We start from the raw sequence: 22,958 nt of genomic DNA, 5'->3' as shown, positions 1-22,958 counted from the left end.
GAACTGAAAAAATCTATCATGCACACAATCATAATTATGAAATGTATGTAGGACAAATGGGCCAATAGTGTATTAGCATTCAGATAATGAAAAAATATGATGGGCTTTAATTGAACAATAATTACTGTAAATATGGAATGAAGGAATTGGAAAGTAGAGTCAGAGCTCAATGGCCAATGCAATGGAGGAGGTTAACCACTTACGGTACGCCCTATTCAACATTGTCAAAAATAGCAAATCTAAAAAGCTCACAACATGCCACATCTTGACAGTTTTTGAATTCAAATGCCTGAAAAAGTGACACCAGTTTTAAAGCTGTTAACATTGGATATGGGAATGCATAATAGCACACACACTCTTTTCCCAGGCTGCATCCGTAAACCAGAAATGAGATGCATGCATTTGGGACCACACACGTTGGTGAATGTATCAGAGCAGCCCTGCCCAAAGCCCGGAAGCCGGATATCGTCACTGTCAGGAAGAAACCTTGTATCTCCAAGTTTCAAATGTGTACGTTTTTTCGCAAAGTAAAGCCCTGCTTCACTATACAAGGCCGTCGCACAAAGGTAGTGAAAACAGCAGATCTACAAGCACACAACGCCTCGCGGTGCGAGGCGTTGTGTGCTTGTAGATCGTCTGTTTTCACTAGTTTAGATCGTTTTCAAAATGATAAATACAAAACAAACGATTTTGGACATACAAGGATTCCACCCGACAACGACGATATGTTGGTCAAGGAGGGGATTCCCCTTTGGATGAGCGGTAGGTGTTTCATTTATCTGGTTGTTTTACTATGCCGAGACATCCAAACCACTTTGTGTGGCATGGATGTAGTGTAGTGTAACGTTTTTGTTAACAATCTCCTCACATACAGTAGGAGGATGAAACGAGTTCACTTACACCCGCGCTTTAGCATCCATTTCCCTGTGTCGCTGTAGAAAATGGGTGTGTGTGCATTGACATGCAAGCCAAAAATGCAGTCTGACAAGCTGACTACATTTATTTCTGCTGTTCGATATCTATCAAGTAGGCCTATTAATGTCGGGCTCCACACTTTGTAATTGTTATCGACATAATGTTATCGCAGAAAAGTAGTGAAAACAAGCTTGTAGATCTGCTGTTTTCACTACTTTTGTGCGACGGCCTTGTATGATGAAGCAGGGCTTTACTTTGCGAAAGAATGTATATGTTACAGTCATTTTGGGTAACTCAGGGAGACTGTGGTAAGAGCGCTCGTTTTGTAGTTCACCACACACTAATCACCACCAGATGGCGACGCAGCCATTCAATAGTGAAGGCGCTGACGTCACTCGTTTGCGACTCTCTTTCTTTATTTACTAGCCTAGCCTAGCCTAGCCTAGCCTAGCTTAGCCATTAGCTCCATTGTAGTCACTTGGACAGGGCGTTTAGGGCATAAATATAACGATTGCATTCACCACGGCTTCGTAACTCGCGCGGCGCTCCGCCGGCCGCGCGGCCCTGGCCCGCTCTTCGCGGCCACTCGCGCCTGCGGCGCTCGGGGGCGAAGAGCAGGACCAAGGTCCGCTGGCCTTCGCGCCGCTTGCAATGTCGTGGACAATCGAGTGGCTCCGCCTGGAGGACGTTGTTGTGGCGACCGCTTGTTCCGCCCTGTGCGGCACGGCAAGCGCTCCGTTTCTCTAATTCTCTGAGACGCAAAAAAAACGTGACACATTTGAAACTTGGAGATACGAGGTTTTCCACCCGACAACGACGATATTCAACAACAATGCAAATCAGTGTGCTTTACACAAAACACTAAGGAAACACAATAATACAGTTATAACATGACATTAGGATCCATAAAACAGAGAAATTATAATAGAAAATAACTCAATCAAAGGCAGCGGCAAACAGAAAGGGCTTGTGTTACCTGGAACGCATTGGTGTCACGTTAGATTATGCTTTAACTAGTGAAAAATAGCAGATATAAAAGCTCACAGCGCGGCACCGAGTGCCACGCTGTGAGCTTGTAGATCTGGTATTTGTTTTTTAAATCAAAGCCAGTATTTTGACCCGATTCCATAAATGTCTTCTAAATCCTTCTTCTAAATCAGTGGTTCTCAAACATTTTCAAGTCAAGGACCCCTACATGTATTTGGCTGCAGACCCCCATCTTAAAATAGAAGCAAATATTTGAGTTACAAATGTTCGCTTTTAAAAAGATATATTCAAAGATTTGCAAAAAATATATATATTTAGAAAACAAAATGTAGTGAAAATAGCCGTTCTACAAGCTCACAATGTGGGGCGAAGCCACGCCCTGTGAGCTTGTAGATCTCTTGTTTTCACTAGTTTGGGCCCCGGGCAAATGTCTAATATCTCTTTCGGGTCTCGAGCAAAAAATGTTGGGAACCACTGCTTTAGACCAACAGTAGTATTCTGAAACCAATTATTTGTATACTGTGTACAACACAAGGAAAAGATGAAATTGTCAATAATTTACCAAGCCTATTAGCCTTACATTATGTGTGACAGTGAAGAGGCAGGTGAGAGGATTCCATTTTGATATCAGAAATGTTGTACCACACCACTCTAGGTAGGCCTTCAGTATGTTACTGCCACAGTAAAATCCTCAATATTTATGTAAATCTGTACAATTTGGTTCCATTTTTACACTCTCAAAGGACTGACATTAAAGGACAACTCCTCCCTAAAACACTTCTAGACTCATTTTCCTACTTATATTGATCCCTAAAGACTGTCCATGGGGTCTATTTGGCACAAAGTTTCCCCAGCAGAACCCAGCAGCTCTCATAGCATAGAGTGGAGCCGATAAGCTTATCGCAATTTGTTGTGTTCAAAAGTGATTTTCTTTTTCATGAATGTGTTACTAGTTACAAACACATCCATGCCTTGGTTGTCCCACACAAGCCACCACAATCTCATGAATAATGTTTTGGGGTGAGCATTCGGCACAGGTGCCAATCAAAGTGACTGTACTGGCCAATCACAGGGCATCTTTTCCGGGACTTGGCAAAACACATAAGAGAATAACATCTGTTTCGCAGAGTGTGAGGGCTTGTGTGGGACAATGATGACATGGATGTGTTTGTAATGACAACTACTAAGACATTCATGAAAAATAAAAACACTTCTGATCACAACAAATAGTGTAAAAGCGATAGGCTTATAAGCTCCACTCTATGCTATGAGAGCTGCTAGGGAAACTGGACAACAGGGGCATTTCTGCCTAATATACCCCATGGACAGTCTTTTTGGATCAATATAAATAGGAAAATGAGGCTAGAAGTGTTTTAGGGAGGAGTTGTCCTTTAACTCATTTCGACACCCTTGCTAGTGATGGTTTCTCTCATCCACAGACACATGAAAATCATCCACTTTGGCTGTATATTACTTTAAGAGCATTTTCGTAATACCCTTGGGTGATGTGTTGGGTTGCAATGAGTGAGCACATACTAATAATTTGAGGAACGCTAATAGCAGGGGCGTCACAGGGTCTTGGATAGTGGGGGGGATGATTGAAACATTGCGTTTTTTTATCCGGTTTTGAGCAGCAAACAGCTCCAGTTAGCACACAGCACAGCGCACACGCACGCACGTCTCTCTCTCTCACACACACACACACACACACACACACACGCACACGCACACGCACACGCGCACACACACACACACACTACAAAGATTGTTCTGTTCCCACGTTAGATTCAATAGGCTATTACGGACAGAAAAAAATGCACGGTGGTTTTGCAAATAAGTCATGCTTTTTGCATACACAGCGGCAGCATTATAAGAAATATATGTCTCCAAGGGGGAAGGAGGGAGAGAGAGAGACCTTTTTAAAACACCCCTTTATCCGATAGCGCACGAACTGTCATGATGTCAATGTTGCATATGTTGTTTACATATGCCTGGAGCCTCGCGGTTCTGTATGGAAACTGGGAGACTGCTTCCGGAAGGAACGTAAGCACAATGGGGGGGCCAGTGGGTCTGGCAATATTAATAACCCCATATTTCTTATGTCACTGTAGGCTAATGAATGTATGGAGACAGTGAGTCTATGGGAACCAAGTTGATATTCATTGGTCTTCTGCTAGAGAGGGTGAGATAACACCTCTTTTGTTTAACAGTGCCTCAGTGAATCAGTTTAATTGTATGTTTGTTTAAAGACAGGGTGAAATCAAAAACATGTTTTTCGCACTTTTAGAGCATATCTGTAGTGATAATATGGCCATACCGAACACTAGATGCCAAAAAAATAGAAAATAAACAATGTTCAGAGGCGGAATCATAGGGGGCGCCTGGGAGCTTGAGCGTACAGTTATGAGAGCCCATTGATTTTTCGCTGACAATTCCTAGCACTCAGTCGTTTTCACAAGTTTTCCCAAACTGGCCAAACTGCATTCCTGGCACTCGGCCGATATCACACGTTGGCCTTTGTCCCTTTCAATTAGAGTATAGGGCTAACACAGCGTCAAAGACCGCCCCACATCCTGGCTGTATGATGTAGCTCTGTTATACTGTAGCCTACCAAGACGAAGACGCACCGTCTCTGCGACCCCTGTGCCCCACACGCTGGACCACTAAAACGGCATCGCTGCAGTCCATTGCTTCCAACTACATTGCACTCAGCCCGTGGCCTGCGTATGCAGCTAGACACTTAGCACGTTTTTTTTGCTTTGAGAATCATGCTAAAGTTTTTCTCACGTGTGGAAATGGTCAACACACATGTGAAGGATTGTGTTGTCGGAAACAGCGCCCGCAAACGCATGGTGCAATTCTATGGAGACGACTTTGATGAAGCCAGGCTGACACTGCATTGTGACGTTTGCCTGGAGATGGCAAAGACCAGTGGACTCACATTCTTTACTTATTAAGTAAAAGTATCAATACTGCAATGTAGATGTACTTCAATTCAAAATGAACTTGAGTAAAAGTACGAAAGTATTGGCATCAAAATGTACTTAAAGTACCAAAAGTAAAAGTACAATTTTTTGGAAAATAGCAGATCTACAAGCTCACAAGGCGTCGTGATATGATGCGTTTGGAGCTTGTAGATCGGCTATTTTCAAACAACCTATAGGTATAATGGCTAAAGTGGTTAATGTGTGTTTTAAAATATTATAACTTATATCCGAAAAGTAACTAGTAACTAAAGTTTTCAAATAAATGTAGTGGAGTAAAAGTACAATATTTGGATCCGAGATGTAGTGGAGTAGAAGTAAAAGTATTGGAAATTGGAAATACTCAAGTAAAGTACAAATACCTACTTAAAAGGGGGCGGGGTCAAAAACAAGCACCCAGCTCAATATTGAAAATGCAACGTCCCTGACAATGTTTGTGTATATTTATATCAAAGGTCCCTAAATAGGCCATTCTTAATTACTTCCTGTGAACAGAAATTCAAAAAGTGATGACATAGACAGGTAAAATTAATATAAATTAATGAATCTCTGATTACATTCACCTGTTTGTTTCCCATTGCTGGCTCCCATTACTCCCATTACTCAGATTTTAAATCCCATCGCCTGAAGGGCTGGTCCCCTCGGATTAGTTCAGAAACACACAGGCTTCCTTTTCAAACTGAAACTTCAAAATAAAATACCCAAAATAGTCATTTCATTGGGTCTTTAAGTCAACATATATTTGTTGAAGTTTATGTGTTGTTGATTTTTAGCTAAACAAATTATCACGATGACTAATTAGTGTAAAGTTGACATAAGAGGAATGTTTGATTATGTAACTAAAGAATGTAATTTGAACGACTGTGTCAACTGAGGTATATTTGCCATGAGTATTCCAACTAATAATTAGTTGACGGGCAGCCTGTACTGATTAGTCATTCATTTTCAGTCTAATTCGTCTCAAAATATACAACATGGGCAAGGAGGTTGGGAGCGCTTGGCTGTAGTTTCGGTAACGAGAGGTTGCGTTTGTGTTGATGAGAGAGCCAGCTTGCAGTGGAGAAAAAGGTGGGGGGGGGGGACGAGTTCACGTATTTATGAAAGTGGGGGTGTTCCGTCGTACTCACAATGAATGGTGGTGACGCCCCTGGCTAATAGTGCAGTGACTTGTGGCTATTTTGGACCATGCCGTGCTTTGTAACTAGGGGTGTAGCGATACATTTGAACAACGATACGATACGCATCACGATACATGGTTTATGATACAATACATGGACGATATTGGTTCATTCATGGAGATACGATACGATTCCATTCAATGATTTAAAATCGATATAGTAACTATTTAGCAAAGACATTAAATCTGTGTGAGACGTGTCAATAGAGCAGGTTTTTTAAGGGACAAATCTGTTATTATGGATATAAATAAGTAAACACTGTGATTATCTAGCAAATACATGGACATTATATCTCATCACACATGGACCCGCACCTTGACATGAACACAGAGATTACACACATTTATCGATAGACCAAGAGTAGCTATATGGAATGGAAAGGTAATTAAACCCCTCTTTTACATTTTCCCACTTAAAATTGCCAAATACCAAGGCATAAATACTTAGTTTCCATACAATCATTATTTGCTTTGCAAAACGATTCGATACCGATTACCGCATTTCAAAACGGTACGATACAAAGCCAAAACGGTACGATATTTTGCTTTTGTAAACAATATAGTAGATCATTGCAAATTAATTTAATTAAATTGATTTTTCGATTCAATTACTATATCGTTACACCCGTATTTGTAAAGAACTGTATTTCACAGGTTATGGATTATATGCTACGTCTCAGTATCAGATAAGGTTCTCTGGACTTAATTTGGGCCCTGCTCAGGAGGTAGTACTAGTTCTGGGAAACCAAAACTAGAGGCTAAATATACCTTTACTCCACTACAATTACTTGGTCACTTTAGTTACTAGTTAGTTTGTAGATTTTGATTATTATTGGAACACACACACACACACACACACACACACACACACACACACACACACACACACACACACACACACACACACACACACACACCTAACCCTTATCAGGGGTGGTTCTTGCTGTAATGGAAATGTAAAACATAAAACCAAAATCACAGACCTTCACAGGTTCTGGAAGTTTTCAGGTTATGGAAAGTTCTGTGTTAATCTTTTGCAGTTGAAAAGGGCCTGCTTGGCAGCTGCTGTTCAGTGGAGCGATGCAGTGTCTCTACGCATTTATGTCCATGACTTCAGCGCTGCACGTTTCTGTGTTTCACCAAGGTGTGGCTCGAGATATGCATGGCATGCGTCCACAAAGCAAATCTGGCAGCAGCAGAGCACCATGCACTTAAGACAAGCAGCCAATGCGATTATTCTGAACGTAAAGACATTATTTTAGACGTTTTGGATGGCGAAAGAGATACACTGGGCTTGAGTTAGGGCAGGGTAGTACTTGGGGTACAACATGTGGGGTCAGGCAAGAAAAACAGCTAATAAGGTCAGCCAGAGATTTCAGATTTCAGTAATAGCTTCCTTGTTTAAACGAAAGGAAAAACAAACTTTGCCGCAGGCTACTGTGAAGAACTGACATGAAGGCTACTGTACAGTGCATCACGCGTTGTGGCTTTTGAATCTTGAACATGAGGCTTTGCAAGCATCGTCGTTAATGTCTTCCGTCTAAATTGGAGGAACCTTTTCTCTATGCTGTTGTGCTCAACCGCGTTGAGCTGAGTGGGGGAGAGTATGACGGAGCACCAGTTCAAAATACTGATCATAGGAGATGGAAACGTTGGGAAATCCTCCTTTGTGCACCGCTTTGTCAACGGAGAGTTCAACAAGAATTACAAGATGACAATGGGAGGTAATACTTTGTATAGCCTATCAGTAAAGACTTAAGTTTGCTGCTATGAAGCTTCTCCGGTGTATGTGTAAAAAACGTTTATTTGCAGCAATATTGAATTGAAGATTCATTTATTTATCTAAAACCTTTAGGTCTTCGTTGAGTGCAAACCGTGTTGTGTTCCCACGTACAAACAAATCAATGCTTATAAAAAAACACGGTCACTCCATACTCATAAACAGTATATATACTGTAGGTATGTTTATCGTCGTTGTCGCGTGGAAACCTTGTATGTCCAAAAACGTTCACTTTGTATTTATCATTTAAAAAATGTACTAAACTAGTGAAAACAGCCGATCAACAAGCACACAACGCCTCGCACCACGAGGCGGTGTGTGCTTGTAGATCGGCTGTTTTCACTACTTTTGTGCGACGGCCTTGTGCGATGAAGCAGGGCTTTACTTTACGAAAAAACGAACACATTTGAAACTTGGAGATACGAGGTTTCTGCCCGACAGTGACGATATATCTACACATTAGGTCACTTGTTGGAGCACTGAGGCACCGCTCAAAGATAGTTGCACTAACGAGTGTAGGAAATGACAGCGCGAGAGGTTAATAGATTACAAACATAAGATACAAATTAATAAAATAAAGAAAACCTAAAAGCAATGATTACAGTCAATAAGATGGGCAATTAAACCCTCTAACTCTCAATCTCTCTCTCTCTAGCGGAGTTTACTATGAAGTTGCTGCTCTGGACAGACACAGAGAAAGTCAGACTGCAGCTTTGGGACATTGCAGGTACATGATTGATTCATTGGTTGATTCACTGATTAATTGCGACCGTCAGGGAGCAGTTTACTATGAAAACCTCCACCGGCCGTCCGTCCGTCCGTCCGTCCGTCGGTCACACGTCACACGTCACACCTTTGCCCTGCTCATATCTCCGCATCAGTATGACATCACACCACATGTGTACACAAACCTTTGTGTACGTTGCTGTGGCAACAGTCTGTTGTTGCTGGTCTGTTAGTGTACGTTAGCAACCACCTTAGCAACCATGGTTTTACCCTAGCAACCAACTGTTTACCCTAGCAACCAACTGTTTACCATAGCAACCATGTTTTTTTACCCTAGCAACCAACTGTTTACCATACCAACCAGATACGCAGAGCAGGGATCTCCATATATGGGCATAAACAGGTGACATCACACTGATGTCAGATACTCAGAGCAGGGATTTCTCCATAATATATGGGCATAAAAGGGATTCTGTTAGGGATCTCCATATATGGGCATAAAAGGGATTATGTTAGGGATCTCCATATATGGGCATACAAGGGATTCTGTTAGGGATCTCCATATATGGGCATAAAAGGGATTCTGTTAGGGATCTCCATATATGGGCATAAAAGGGATTCTGTTAGGGATCTCCATATATGGGCATAAAAGGGATTCTGTTAGGGATCTCCATATATGGGCATAAAGGATTCTGTTAGGGATCTCCATATATGGGCATAAAAGGGATTCTGTTAGCTGTTAGTGATCTCCATATATGGGCATAAAGGGATGCTGTTAGGGATCTCCATATATGGGCATGAAAGGGATTCTGTTAGGGATCTCCATATATGGGCATGAAAGGGATTCTGTTAGGGATCTCCATATATGGGCATAAAAGTATCCCAGATGATGCCCTGTTAGGAGATCCACACTAACAGAATCCATATATGGTCCTACCGACAGCTGCTATAAGCCAACCCTGGCGATAAGGTCTGAGTCGAAGAAATGCTTCTTTCCTGGCAAGAATTGCCCCTTTATACTGTAGGGCTCGTTTGTGTATTGTATGACATCACGCCACATCATCGGCTGAGGACTGTGTGATGTCATCATATCTCCATATATGGAGACATAAGTTGCTCATGCCCAAATATGGGCTGGTGAGGTCAGACTTAGTGTGATGCGTAGGTTATCTCCATATATGGAGATTCAACTTCAATGAGTAACCATGGCAAACTGTCAACTGCCCGTATGTCTTGATAATTGGTAAAACAAACTTTTGGCCTATTTGTGGAGATAAGCGACCAACGGTCGCTTATCTCCCGATTAGGGAGTCTTACTGGTTCATTGATTGATGACTGATTGACTGACTGATTGATTGATTGATTGATTGATTGATTGATTGATTGATTGATTGATTGATTATTGTATTAGACAAAAAATGCAGAATAGTATAGGTATAGTCAATACAATTGAAATGTAGTACAGTACAAGTACAGTTAAACACCCTGCCTAAAAAGGATCATCCCAAATAATACCTTTTACGGCCTTTTTTATGTTGTAGTTGTACTGTGTATATATTTTTCTTTTATTGAGATAAAAAGACAACTTTAAAACCATCATTGTTACCATCTGTCTACTTTGCAAGTATAGCAAAACCAAAAGGTTTGACATAGAGAATACTATAGATTAAAATACAAAACAAAATTGATATAAGGTTTAAATAAATTAATGTGCAAAATTCTATGAAACGTTTAAAACTTTGCATCAAAACAGGATAATGTAAACACAAAGCAGCAGTATTAGAGTGGGTCTGGGTGTATTTACTGACAAACATTAATTGAGGCAGTAGGTCATCGTGTGCCTTGCGATTCTAACCCCAGTGCAGGGGTGGGCGATATGGAAAAATACAATATCACGATATTTTTGCCCGCTGGCCTTAGTGGTCAAGGCGCATACCACATACAAGGCTATATGATGCCTGCTGGCGTCGCCGGTTCGATTCCCGATCCGGATGACCTTTGCCACATGTCATTTAATTCATGACTACTAGGTTCTACGCCGGGGTTCTCTGTGTGCATGCATGTGTTTCTATTAGGGCATTAACAACTTCGGATTTTTGCAAGTCGACTCGACTCAGTAAAAAGTTGAGTTGAAGTCGACTTTATCGTTTGATGACGTCATCACATCACACACGACCCCCCAATTATTTTGGGGGGTCCCCAGATGTTTAACTTAATGTGCAACATTGTTTTCTCACTCATCTGTAAACAAACCAACATAAAGTTTAAGTGTATAGGGGGTATCTGCACATTTCTAAAGTGCCAATTTAAGGACTTTTTAATACCTCTAAAATGACAAATTAAACATGGGCCTTGTCAAATATATAGAGGCAGAAATTGTGAAAATAGCCGATCTACATGCTCACAACGCCTCGCATTGCGAGGCGTTGTGAGCATGTAGATCTGCTATTTTCACAATAGAACCATGTTATACCAAATGTAATGTAGCACTGTAATATTGGATCATTCTGTCCTTGACAATAAGCAATCCTACTGTTTAAAATGCTGTACAGACGCACACATGGAGCAAAAATAATGATAGAAAAAATACAAAGGATTTTTTTTTTCAACTTCGACATTACACAACGTCGACTTGTGTAATGAAGTCGACTGAGTCGACTTGTGGACTTTTTCGTTAATGGCCTACTAGGTTCTCTGTGTGCATGCATGTGTGTCTATACAGTATAACTGTGTTGCCACTCCTCAGGTCAGGAGCGTTTCATCTCTATGAACAGGATCTATTATAAAGGAGCTTCAGGTTGTGTGGTGATGTTCGACGTCAGCAACTCGGCCAGCTTCCAAAGCTGCCGCCACTGGAAACAGGACCTGGACGACAAGAGCATGTTGTCCAATGGGCAGCCTCTCCCCTGCATCCTGCTGGCCAATAAGGTGAATGAAGTCATGTGGCGTCAGTTCAGCAAAAGCTAGGGTATGGCAAAGATGGGAGTCCTCATGGAAAAGAGGCATTACATTTTGTAACAACGCTTCTATTGTGAAATAGCAGATCTACATGCTCACAACGCCTCGCGCGGCATGTTAGTAAACGTGCCACAATTAACAATAATGCATTGCACCTGTGCAGCTGACCCGCGGAACCTGGGAATATACCATTCTGTCAAGATGGGGAGAATACAAGTGTGGAGAATATAATTATAATACCTTGTTTAAAGGTGTATTCAGTGATAATGAAAGTGGCTGGGGGTCATCTTGTCCCTTACTGGCCTTACAGCGTGAAAATGTTTAGTTTTTTATAGATTTTGACACCATTATAACGTTCTCGTTTTGATCATTAGACCCAATCACTGAATATCGGTAGGCCTACGTCTCTAGCTTCAGGATATGTATGATACTGATTTACTACGAGACTGTGGCATTTTATGAGTTCAGTAGTTTACAATCTAGGCATTTAGCAGACGTTCTTAATTCAGAGCGACTGTGGTTCTCAAAACTTTTATTTTGACCATCATAACTAAACATCATAACATAACAACAGCCATACTCTACCCTGATTGGTCGAGGACTGGCTGGCCACCTCTGAAAACCAAATCTAGCTATGCTCGTAACACGGGCCATGGTGGAAGTCCTTATATGGTCAGCACACATTCTAGTGAGGAGAATGAATGGAAAATGTACTAATTATATTATTATTTGAATGAAGTACAATCACTGAATATACCTTTAAGTGACCATTTTGTTACATTTTGCATTTGTAGTTATTTTACTGTAATTTAACAACATAATAACCAGCACAGATAGACAAAGAGACATTCATGGATTTATATTTATTTGTAACTTTTATTTCCCCCCCTGGACCCAGGGTATGGCAGCTGCATACCCCTGCCATACCCAATTGACGCCCCTGAATGAAGCTACGCTAGAACAGACAGGGGTGTCGCACCAAATTCTGGGCCTTGAGTACAAGAATTCACTGCGGGCTCCCCATGAATGTTCTTCATAGGGGGAGAGGGTTTAACCCATTTAGACTGGGAACACTTTATTACGCATTATTCTGGCCCCAGTGTCATATTTCTGTACCTGTAGAAGTGAAAAAACACTGCCCCCTAGTGTTGGGTATTTAAGCCCTCAAGTGTTGAAATTCCTCATTCCTCACCCAGACACAGAGAGGGAAGGAGTGTTATGCTGCCACTGCACTCTGTGTTTTCTTGAATGTTTGCCCTTGATTCCGGCACAATCTGTAAGTTCATGTACCTCTGTTGTATAGTTATGCTTTATTTCTCTATATCATGTTGTTTTGGGGGTTTAATTCATGTTTAAGGGGACATTTCATGATGTTTAAAAAGTTTGTTTGGTGAATGTACACACCTGGCCTAATCAGCTGCCTGTGCCCAGTGAGGGCTTAATTGAAAGCAATTGTGTTGTCATGGTGACCCCTTTGATGTTTGCCTGCCTGTGCTCTGTGCCTGTGTGCTGTTTAGATGAGAAGTGTTGTTGGAGTTGTACTGTATGTCAGTTCATTATTCAGTATGATTCATATTTTCTGTATTTCTGTGCTTATTTACAGTTTCACAAAGTAAAGAGTTCCATAAGAAACTGAAGAACTGTCTCTCAGTGTTTCTTTGCTTGGGATTCCACTGTTTAACTCCCTGTCAAGGCTGACCTAAGAGCTAAGGACAGTACAGTGAAAAGATTGACCATACATCATGGACAAGATGTCGGGCTTTCCAGATGTCAGTGGAGCATCGAACTTGGAGGTCAGATCTGAGTCCGGAGCTTCATCAAGGTCATCAAGGTCCTCATCATCACTTCGTTCCATTAAATCACATGCAAGCAAGGCATCATCTGCACATCATTCCCGCAAGTCACATGCAAGTAAAACGGCAACCTCACATTATACGTGTAGATCGCACGCAAGCCAAGTTGCAGCAGAAGCAAGGGCGAAGGCTGAAGCTGCATGCACAGAAGCTGAATATGCCAAACATCAAATAGACTTGGAGGTTGAAAGAGCACGCATTGGAGCAGAACGCGCACGCATTGAGGCAGAAAGAGCATGCACTGATGCCACGCTGAAAATTGAAGAAACACGTATTGATGCAACATTAAAGGCCCTCAAAAAGGAGGGGAAAGCTAAAGCTGCATTAGCTGCTGCAGAGGTGCTAGAAGCTGCTGCAGAAGATGGGAGCTATAAGAGTCAGGTGGTGCCCATCATCGGTCCCCCTTTGTCACGAACTACGTCAAGACAACGCACTGATGACTACGTCAAGACACACTTCAACCCCCAACAAGAGGATGAAGGCGATGACAAAGGGCAGACAGCAGGCACTTTACAGCCCCAATTGACACATTTGACAAGCACTGCAGGTGTTAGTCACCACATCTTGCAACCTGTCTCTCTTCACAGGCCCCAACAGTCTCATGACTCTCAAGCCATACACCAGGCCACCTCAACCACACCTCCCATCACGCAGCAGTATGCTTCAAACCTCCCTCACATCACGCAGCAGTCTACCTCAATCCCTCTTCATGCCGTGCATCAGTCTTCTTCAACCCCTACTCACATCATGCATCAATCTACTCCAACCCCCCAGCATATCATGCAGCAGCCTTCCTCAACGCCTCATCACAACAGGCTCCAACCTAACTCATCCCTTCATCACGCCACGTACCAATCTAACCCAAGCCCTCATCACGCCATGCATCAGTCTACTTCAGCCTCTCCTTACACCACGCATCGACCTGCCTCATTTCACCCTCAAGCTGTGCAACAATCCAGCTCATCACCCCGTCATACAAACATCAAGTCTAGCCCCTACTCACCACAGGTCAACAATACAGTGACCACCCCACAAAGGGTAACGAACATGCCAACTCCCAGACCCACAGATGTCTCTGACCTTGCAGCCTTTCTTGCGCGACGTGACCTTCTCACCACAGGGATCAAGGTTTTTGACAACCAACCAGAGAATTATTTGGCATGGAGATCAACCTTCTGCAATGCCATAGAAGGCTTGAATCTCAAACCTAGTGAGGAGCTAGACCTACTTACCAATTGGCTTGGCGGGGAGTCACTTCAGCAAGCCATGAGGATCAGAGCAGTCCATGTCAACAATCCCGCAGCTGGTCTTGACATGTTATGGCGACGGTTGGATAAGAACTACGGTTCTCCAGAAGTTGTTGAGGCTTCATTATTCAAACGACTGGAGAACCTACCAAAGATCTCTCACAAAGACAACCAACATCTCCAAGAGCTTGCAGATCTCCTCCTTGAGATTGCAGCAGCAAAGAATGAAGGTTATCTAACAGGTCTTGGGTTCCTCGATTCATCAAGAGGAATCAACACTATTGTGGAGAAGCTCCCACCAAACCTCCAAGAGAGATGGATTACTCAGGGGACTATTTACAAGAGAGATAATCTTGTTCATTACCCACCTTTTTCTTACTTCGTTGACTTTGTCAACTATCATGCAGAAATGTGGACAGATCCCAGCTTCTACCTCCAAGGCTCCAGCATGGCACCTCCCAAAACTGAGAGGCCTCAAGCCAACCAGTGGAAGGCCAGGACTCCTATCTCTGCCAATAGGACTGAGGTTGAAGCTCTCAACTCCCCAGACAGCAATAAAAGTTCTATGGATCCGGGCAAGGAGTGTCCCATTCATAAGTTACCTCACTCCCTAAGCAGATGCAGGGGGTTCAGAATGAAGTCTTTGGATGAGAGGAAGAGTTTCCTCAAAGAGCATTCCATTTGCTACAAGTGCTGCACTTCCACAAACCATATAGCAAAAGACTGTAAGACCATCATCTGCTGTTCAGAGTGCAACAGCGATCGGCACATCTCAGCTCTACATGATGGTCCACCTCCCTGGATGGAGGGAGAGCCTGTCACTTCAGAGGAACATGGCGGGGAGCAAGCTGAGGAAAACTCCACTGTCACTACTGCCAGCTGCACAGAAGTCTGTGGAGAAGGCTTGCACAGGAAGTCATGTTCGAAAATGTGTCTGGTCTACGTGTATCCAAAAGGGCATCCTGAGCGTAAGAAGAAGATGTACGTGATGCTGGATGACCAGAGTAACTCGTCATTGGCCAGGTCCGCCTTCTTTGACATATTCAACATTCACGGCACCATCTCTCCTTACACCTTGAAAACGTGCTCTGGCACAACAGTTACCAGTGGAAGAAGAGCCTCAGAGTTCATGATAGAGGCTATAGACGGGGAAGTATCTATGGCACTACCGACACTCATCGAGTGCAACTTGATTCCTAATAACCGAGAGGAAATTCCTACACCGGAAGCCGCCACTCGTCATCCTCATCTTAGAGCCATTGCTTCCAAGATACCACCTCTTGACCCTTCGGCAGACATCCTGCTGCTGCTTGGAAGGGACATTATACGTGTTCACAAGGTTCGAAACCAGTGCAACGGGCCACACAATGCACCATTTGCCCAACGCCACGATCTAGGATGGGTAATTGTCGGAGACGTGTGCCCCAGGGGAGCAAACCACAAACCTTCAGTGAACACTTTCAGGACCAGTGTCCTGGAGAATGGTCATACCAGCTTCTTAAAGCTTTCTGAAAGCAGCATCCACGTCAGAGAAAGGTTCACAGCTGTACACCTTACACAACCTCTGTGGAAACCAGCTCAAGATGATCCTGACAAGCAAGTTGTCAATCACACCGTTGAGGATAATAAACTGTTGCTTTCAGTCAAAGACCACAACGTAGACTCACTACCAGCTAGTCCGCTGCCCTTCTCTTCAACGCTAACAAGACCTTCATGGCTGAAGTCAGTGCAATAGAGGATGCAAGGAAAGGGGAACAGAGACTGTTCTCAAGACCTGTGTCCGAGGTCATTCTCCTGGTTTCCAAAGAGACTACCTAGAAAAGACTCTATACTTACCTTACCCTACAGTACTTACCTTGAGTTGTTTTATTTCTGTTTATTGTATTGCCATCTAATAGATGCCAGGCGGGGAGTATTCTGGCCCCAGTGTCATATTTCTGTACCTGTAGAAGTGAAAAAACACTGCCCCCTAGTGTTGGGTATTTAAGCCCTCAAGTGTTGAAATTCCTCATTCCTCACCCAGACACAGAGAGGGAAGGAGTGTTATGCTGCCACTGCACTCTGTGTTTTCTTGAATGTTTGCCCTTGATTCCGGCACAATCTGTAAGTTCATGTACCTCTGTTGTATAGTTATGCTTTATTTCTCTATATCATGTTGTTTTGGGGGTTTAATTCATGTTTAAGGGGACATTTCATGATGTTTAAAAAGTTTGTTTGGTGAATGTACACACCTGGCCTAATCAGCTGCCTGTGCCCAGTGAGGGCTTAATTGAAAGCAATTGTGTTGTCATGGTGACCCCTTTGATGTTTGCCTGCCTGTGCTCTGTGCCTGTGTGCTGTTTAGATGAGAAGTGTTGTTGGAGTTGTACTGTATGTCAGTTCATTATTCAGTATGATTCATATTTTCTGTATTTCTGTGCTTATTTACAGTTTCACAAAGTAAAGAGTTCCATAAGAAACTGAAGAACTGTCTCTCAGTGTTTCTTTGCTTGGGATTCCACTGTTTAACTCCCTGTCAAGGCTGACCTAAGAGCTAAGGACAGTAGACGCATTCTTTTCTGCTTTAACTATTGAAAAATAGCAGATATACAAGCTCACAAGCTTGAAAAATTGTGAACATTTAACCCTAACCCTAACCCTGAAAAATCTATCTTTTTATGTCGTGCTCAAACATTTTCATGTGAAGGACCCCCAAAATGATGTGTATTTGGCCACGGAACCCCATCTCAAAATGTTTTGTTCCAGGGACCCCCCAGAAGCTAAATTTGAGTTACAAATGTTCAATATTCAAACATATACATATATTCAAAGATTTGCACACATTTTCACGACTTTTCAAAAATAGCAGATCTACAAGCTCGCAGCACGGCACTCGGTGCCATGCTGTGAGCTTGTATATCTGCTGTTTTTCAATAGCTAAAGTATAGAATAATGAAGGCCCCTCCACCTTGGGCCCTAGTAACTCAGTCCCACTTCCCCCCACCCCTTGTGACGCCCCTGAGAACAGAACATTTAAAGTAGTTGGTAAAATACCGGTCTCTCATTCCCTCCTCCTGTTTCTCTGTCTCTCCAGTGTGACCTGACGGAGCGGGTGGTGTCGGTGGAGAGCATACAGAGGTTCAGTCAGGACTGTGGCTTCACATGCTGGATGGACACTTCAGTTAAAGACAACAGGAATGTCAACGAGGCCATGAGGTATACAGTAGAGGAAACACAGTGCAGCATACTTCCTGATAATGCATGATACTAAAAGGAATACTTCACCTCCAAAACGTCTTTGTATCTATTAGGGCATTAACAAAGAAGTCGACAAGTCGACTCAGTCAACTTCATTACACAAGTCGACTACCACCAGAGAAAGTCGAAAGTCGAAGTTGAAGAAAAAAAAAAATACTTTCAATTGTGAAAATAGCAGATCCACATGCTCACAACGCCTCGTGATGCGAGGCGTTGTGAGCATGTAGATCTGCTATTTTCACAATCTCTGCCTCTATACATTTGACAATTTGGACCATGTTTAATTTGCCATTTTAGAGGTATTAAAAAGTCCTTAAATTGGCACTTTAGAAATGTGTAGATACCCTCAACACACTTAAACTTTATGTTGGTTTGTTTACAGTTGAGTGAGAAAACAATGTTCCACATTAAGTTAATCATCTGGGGACCCCCCAAAATGATTGGTGTGTGTGTGTGTGTGTGTGTGTGGGGGGGGGGGGGGTCATGTGTGATGTGATCAAACGATAAAGTCGACTTCAACTCAACTTTTTACTGAGTCGAGTCGACTTGCAAAAATCACAAGTCGTTAATGCCCTAGTATCTACCAGTAAGACTCCCTAATCGGGAGATAAGCGACCGTAGGTGGCTTATCTCCACAAATAGGGCAAAAATGTGTTTTTCCAAAATCTTCCTGATCCATGTTGATGGCATGAGTGTAGACATGCTTTTTAGTGATATTCGTGATTTTAGGGCAAAAACTGTAGGAGCAGTGTCCAAAAATGTGTTTTAAAAATCGGCCTGAAGGTGGCGCTAGAATAGGGCCATGTGAGAAATGAGGGGTGGGGTCTCCGCGTTGCCTTGGCGGACGAATAGGTACCGGCCCCGGCTCTCCCGGACGCTTCCTAGCCCGAGTTACGGCATTTTATGTGCGCTGCAGTGGCAGGGGGTCCTCCACTGGGGGCGCCACCACTTTTGCATCCGTTCTGGAGCACCAAGAGTCGGTGGTCCCCGGGAATTCCCCGTGAGCAGCCCCGTTGGGGTGGTCATTTGGTCATTTTTGCACATTTGGTCATTTTTTACATCTGGGGGTCCCCCAGGGACCTGGGGGTCCCTGGGGCTCCGGGGGTCCTTGGAGGTTGTAGTTTGGCAGGCAAGGAGTGTGTGTGTGTGTGTGTGTGTGTAAAATCTGGCATGGATCGGGTCAACGGGTGCGGAGATATAAGCAGGGAAAAAGTGTGACGTGTGACGTGTGAGCACATTTGGTCATTTTTTACATCTGGGGGTCCCTGGGGCTCCGGGGGTCCTTGGAGGTTGTAGTTTGGCAGTCAAGGAGTGTGTGTGCAAAATTTGGCATGGATGGGGGCAACGATTGTGGAGATATGAGCAGGGCAAAAGTGTGACGGACTCACTCACTCACAGACAGCCGGTGGAGGTTTTGGTAGTAAATGCGACCTACGGTCGCAATTAATAACCCCCCCCCCCCCCCCCCCCCCGGATGATTTTTATTTTTGCCTGATTCCTTCATGGTGAATGATGTTTTGTTTAGTTTATTTCAGTCATTCTTTTGGCATCATACAATTTTTTTTTACATTTTTTATAGTGAATACAAACAAAATTTAGTCTACAAAATAAAGCCACATTTCTGACCAAAAAGGCATAGGCTGAAGCAATGCTTATTATGCCTACCCTTTTACAAAAACAGATTTGAGATAGAAATTTCAAAAATGAAGAGAAAAAACAAGAACAAGAAAAAAAAGAAAAAGAAAAAGAAGGGAAAAAAAAAGAAATAGAGAAAAGGAAGCAAGGATCAAGACACTTGTTCTGTACATGTTGGGCGTTCAAAACATAGAGGGCAGTGTTTTCTAAGCTTATGTTCGCACAAGGCAGTTTGTGTTGGAGTTTATAAACACATTTTTAAAATATAGTTTTGCTGTTTGTTATTAATCCTATAGCCCCTGTTTTCTTCACCACTATGATACCCAAGTACCTGTCAAAATACTTTATAAACGTTAAGGATGTCCATAATTACAACACCAGAGGCAGTGCCACAGATCACGTTCAACCCAGAGTCAACTCAAAGAAAGGGTCGAACTCGTTCTTCTGCTATACCACAAAAATGTGGAATGCCTTACCGAAGGCCATAAAGGAGTGTGGATCACTAGCATCCTTTAAAATTGCCCTGAAAAACCACTTACAGGCAGCAGCCGTTCGCAACTGGTAAAAAACCTAGCCCAACCCTACCCTCCCTGCCCCTTCCTTGTATATACTTGTATACTTGTATATTCCTTGTACATACTTACTGTCTGTTTAGATTTACTGTATATTCCTTGTATATACTTACTGTTTGTTTAGATTTACTGTTTTCTTTTCTTTTTTTTCCCCTTTTTCTTTACATATCTACTGCATAGTACTGTGTTCTATTTGTCTGTCATTCAATGTTATATGAGATACTTAAATGGTTTCCTGTTGAAATAAGCTTAGTCTTTTCATGGATCTCCTTTTAGTAGACCTTGTACCAGTGAACTGTACCGTCATGAATCTGTACATTTTCCTATGCAAACTTCTAATAAAGCCTTCAATCAATCAATCAATCAATCAATCAATCAAGTATATATAAAAACTACATTCACTGTGAAAATGTGACAAAAGCACAACTTGTCCATGAATTCACGGCTTCACAGTATAATGGGTAAATTTTCATGGGGGTGAAGTATCCCTTTAATGGTATGTATTGTCTCTTGCACTAACCAGTACACCTTGGTGTTTCAGACGCTTGGTGGAGGAGATTCTGTCTGCTCAGTCCATTGTGAGCCCGGAGCCACCATCAGACAGCATGGCTTTTCAGTTGGACTCGGTTGAGCTCAACGGTTCAGTGGACACTGCAGGTTGCTGCACAGGCTAGAGCCTTTGAACACCTTGAACGACTTCACATGTGTTTGTTGATTTTAGCGTGTGTTTAAAGAATGACAAATGTCATGAGGAAATGCACACTTCTCTTGCTCAGCACAGCATCAGTTCTATTTAAACACTAACATTCGGTCCCTCTGGACCTTCACCAAGACAGTGGCGTCAGTTCAGAAAAAGCTAAGGTATGGTGGAGTGCGTGCAAGACACCAGTCATGTTGCCATACCTTAGCAACAGGCATGATACATTTATTTTAAGAAGTACATTTAATTTTTTCCCCTAGTTTCTACGATTTCTTGGGCTGGATATGGCAGCCTGGAACGGTTGTTCAAGTGCCGCTAAACTTGGCATGTTACTGTAATAAATGTGCCACAATTAACAATAATGCATTGCACCTGTGCAGCTGACCTGCGGAACCTGGGAATATACCATCTTGTCAAGATGTGGAGAATATAATTATAATACCTTGTTAAAGGCATTTTGTTGAATTTTGCTTTTGTAGTTATTTTACTGTAATTTAACAACATAATAACCAGCACAGATAGACAAAGAGACATTCATGGATTTATATTTAAAAGTAACTTTTATTTTTCCCCCCTGGACCCAGGGTATGGCAGCTGCATACCCCTTGGAGCAGAGTGTGCGGGTTTCTCTTCAATCAAAGCTGCATACCCCTGCCATACCCAATTGACACCCCTGCACCAAGAGTCTCTTACAGAAATAATCACATCATGATCTTATACTGATAGATACTCACCCCTTCTGTGTGAGACACAGGTGTGAGACAATGATTGTCTCAATGATTGTCTGTGATGGTTTATGGATGTTTATGGAGCCAGTAGCCGTATGCCTAAACCTAACCCTAACCTAAGTAAAACTATGTCGTATGCCTAAACCTAACCCTAACCTAAGTAAAACTATGTCGTATGCCTAAACCTAACCCTAACCTAAGTAAAACTATGTCGTATGCCTAAACCTAATCCTAACCTAAGTAAAACTATGCCTGCCAGGGAGCCAATCAGACACTGGTAAGACTGGACTATCCTATAACGTAGGTGGAATCCATAATAATATGTCTGTGACCTGTCCTGTGTATGACTAACCACCCTAACCAGAACATTCCAGACATGAACATTACATAATGCACATTTTGGAATGATTTATGAAAGCTGCAAAGTGTGTCTTAGTCTTAGATGTACCACCTGCACCATCCCACACTTACAACATAACATGCTATGGAATATTCTTATTCTTAAACGCCATTCCTTTGGGGAATGGCATTTGTAAACTATAAATCCAATAAAATGTTACCACTACTCTCTGGCAGAGTCACCTTTTCAATACCCTGGAACCTCATGGAGCTTTTGTGTTTTGATTGAAGACTTTATTAGAAGTTTGCATAGGAAAAGGTACAGTTTCATGACGGTACAGTTCACTGGTACAAGGTCTACTAAAAGGAGATCCTAGAAAAGACTAAGCTTATTTCCACAGGAAACCATTTAAGTATCTCATATAACATTGAATGACAGACGAATAGAACACAGTACTATGCAGTAGATATGTAAATAAAATAAAATGAAAGAACAAAAAAAAAGAAACGGTAAGTCTAAACAAACAGTAATACAAAGAAGGGGCAGGGGAGGGTAGGGTGCTCATTCTCTGTTTCAAATGGTGTGTGTGTAACACCATCTGCTGGTTGGAAAACTGACTGGCACTTTGGGCACTGGTGACCTCCAACTATATGTGTTCCCCATTTTAACAGTTTTTATTATATTTTGACACTTGCTTTGGCAATGTAAACTTATGTTTTCTCATGCCAATAAAGCTCCTTTGAATTGATATTGAATAGGTTTAATCCTAGGCTCATTCTATGGATTCAAGATTTTCTCAGATTTTCCCTAGAAAATCATTATTGTGAGCTTGTAGTTGTGAGCTTGTAGATCTATTTTAAAATTGCCAAAGTGTATTGGTCTGAAGTGTTTTTGAGCAGTGCTAACCGCTCCTACATCTGGCTTTGTATGTATGTACACTACAGTATGAGTGTCCATATGAGCACGGTAGCCTATGTCCGTATGAGCACAGCCACAGAACTCCATGTATGGAGATTACTAACGTCATGGACAGAACGACCCATACAAGGAGATACTTTTTTTTAATAATCAAAATCTACAAAGTAATTATCACTAAAGTTTTTAAATAAGTATAGTAGA

The 22,958-nt window shown here is 42.3% G+C and overlaps 1 protein-coding gene across 1 annotated transcript; it reads left to right on the top strand.

Moving 5' to 3' along the window:
- Nucleotides 1-7,669: 7,669 nt before the first annotated feature.
- On the top strand, nucleotides 7,670-20,745 carry LOC308291070 (ras-related protein Rab-7L1-like; the record flags this gene model as incomplete). The annotated part of the gene is made up of 5 exons (XM_080732984.1): nucleotides 7,670-7,787; nucleotides 8,499-8,570; nucleotides 11,316-11,497; nucleotides 17,701-17,822; nucleotides 20,613-20,745. 5 exons carry the CDS (start codon nucleotides 7,670-7,672, stop codon nucleotides 20,743-20,745), a joined length of 627 nt encoding a protein of 208 aa, XP_080589110.1.
- Between the last annotated feature and the right edge of the window lie 2,213 nt (nucleotides 20,746-22,958).

This window comes from Nannobrachium achirus, assembly GCF_963921795.1.
Source record: "Nannobrachium achirus genome assembly, chromosome: 9".
NCBI lineage: Eukaryota > Metazoa > Chordata > Actinopteri > Myctophiformes > Myctophidae > Nannobrachium > Nannobrachium achirus.
Note: the sequence above shows the minus strand (reverse complement) of the source record. Positions and strands in the feature narration are given on the sequence as shown.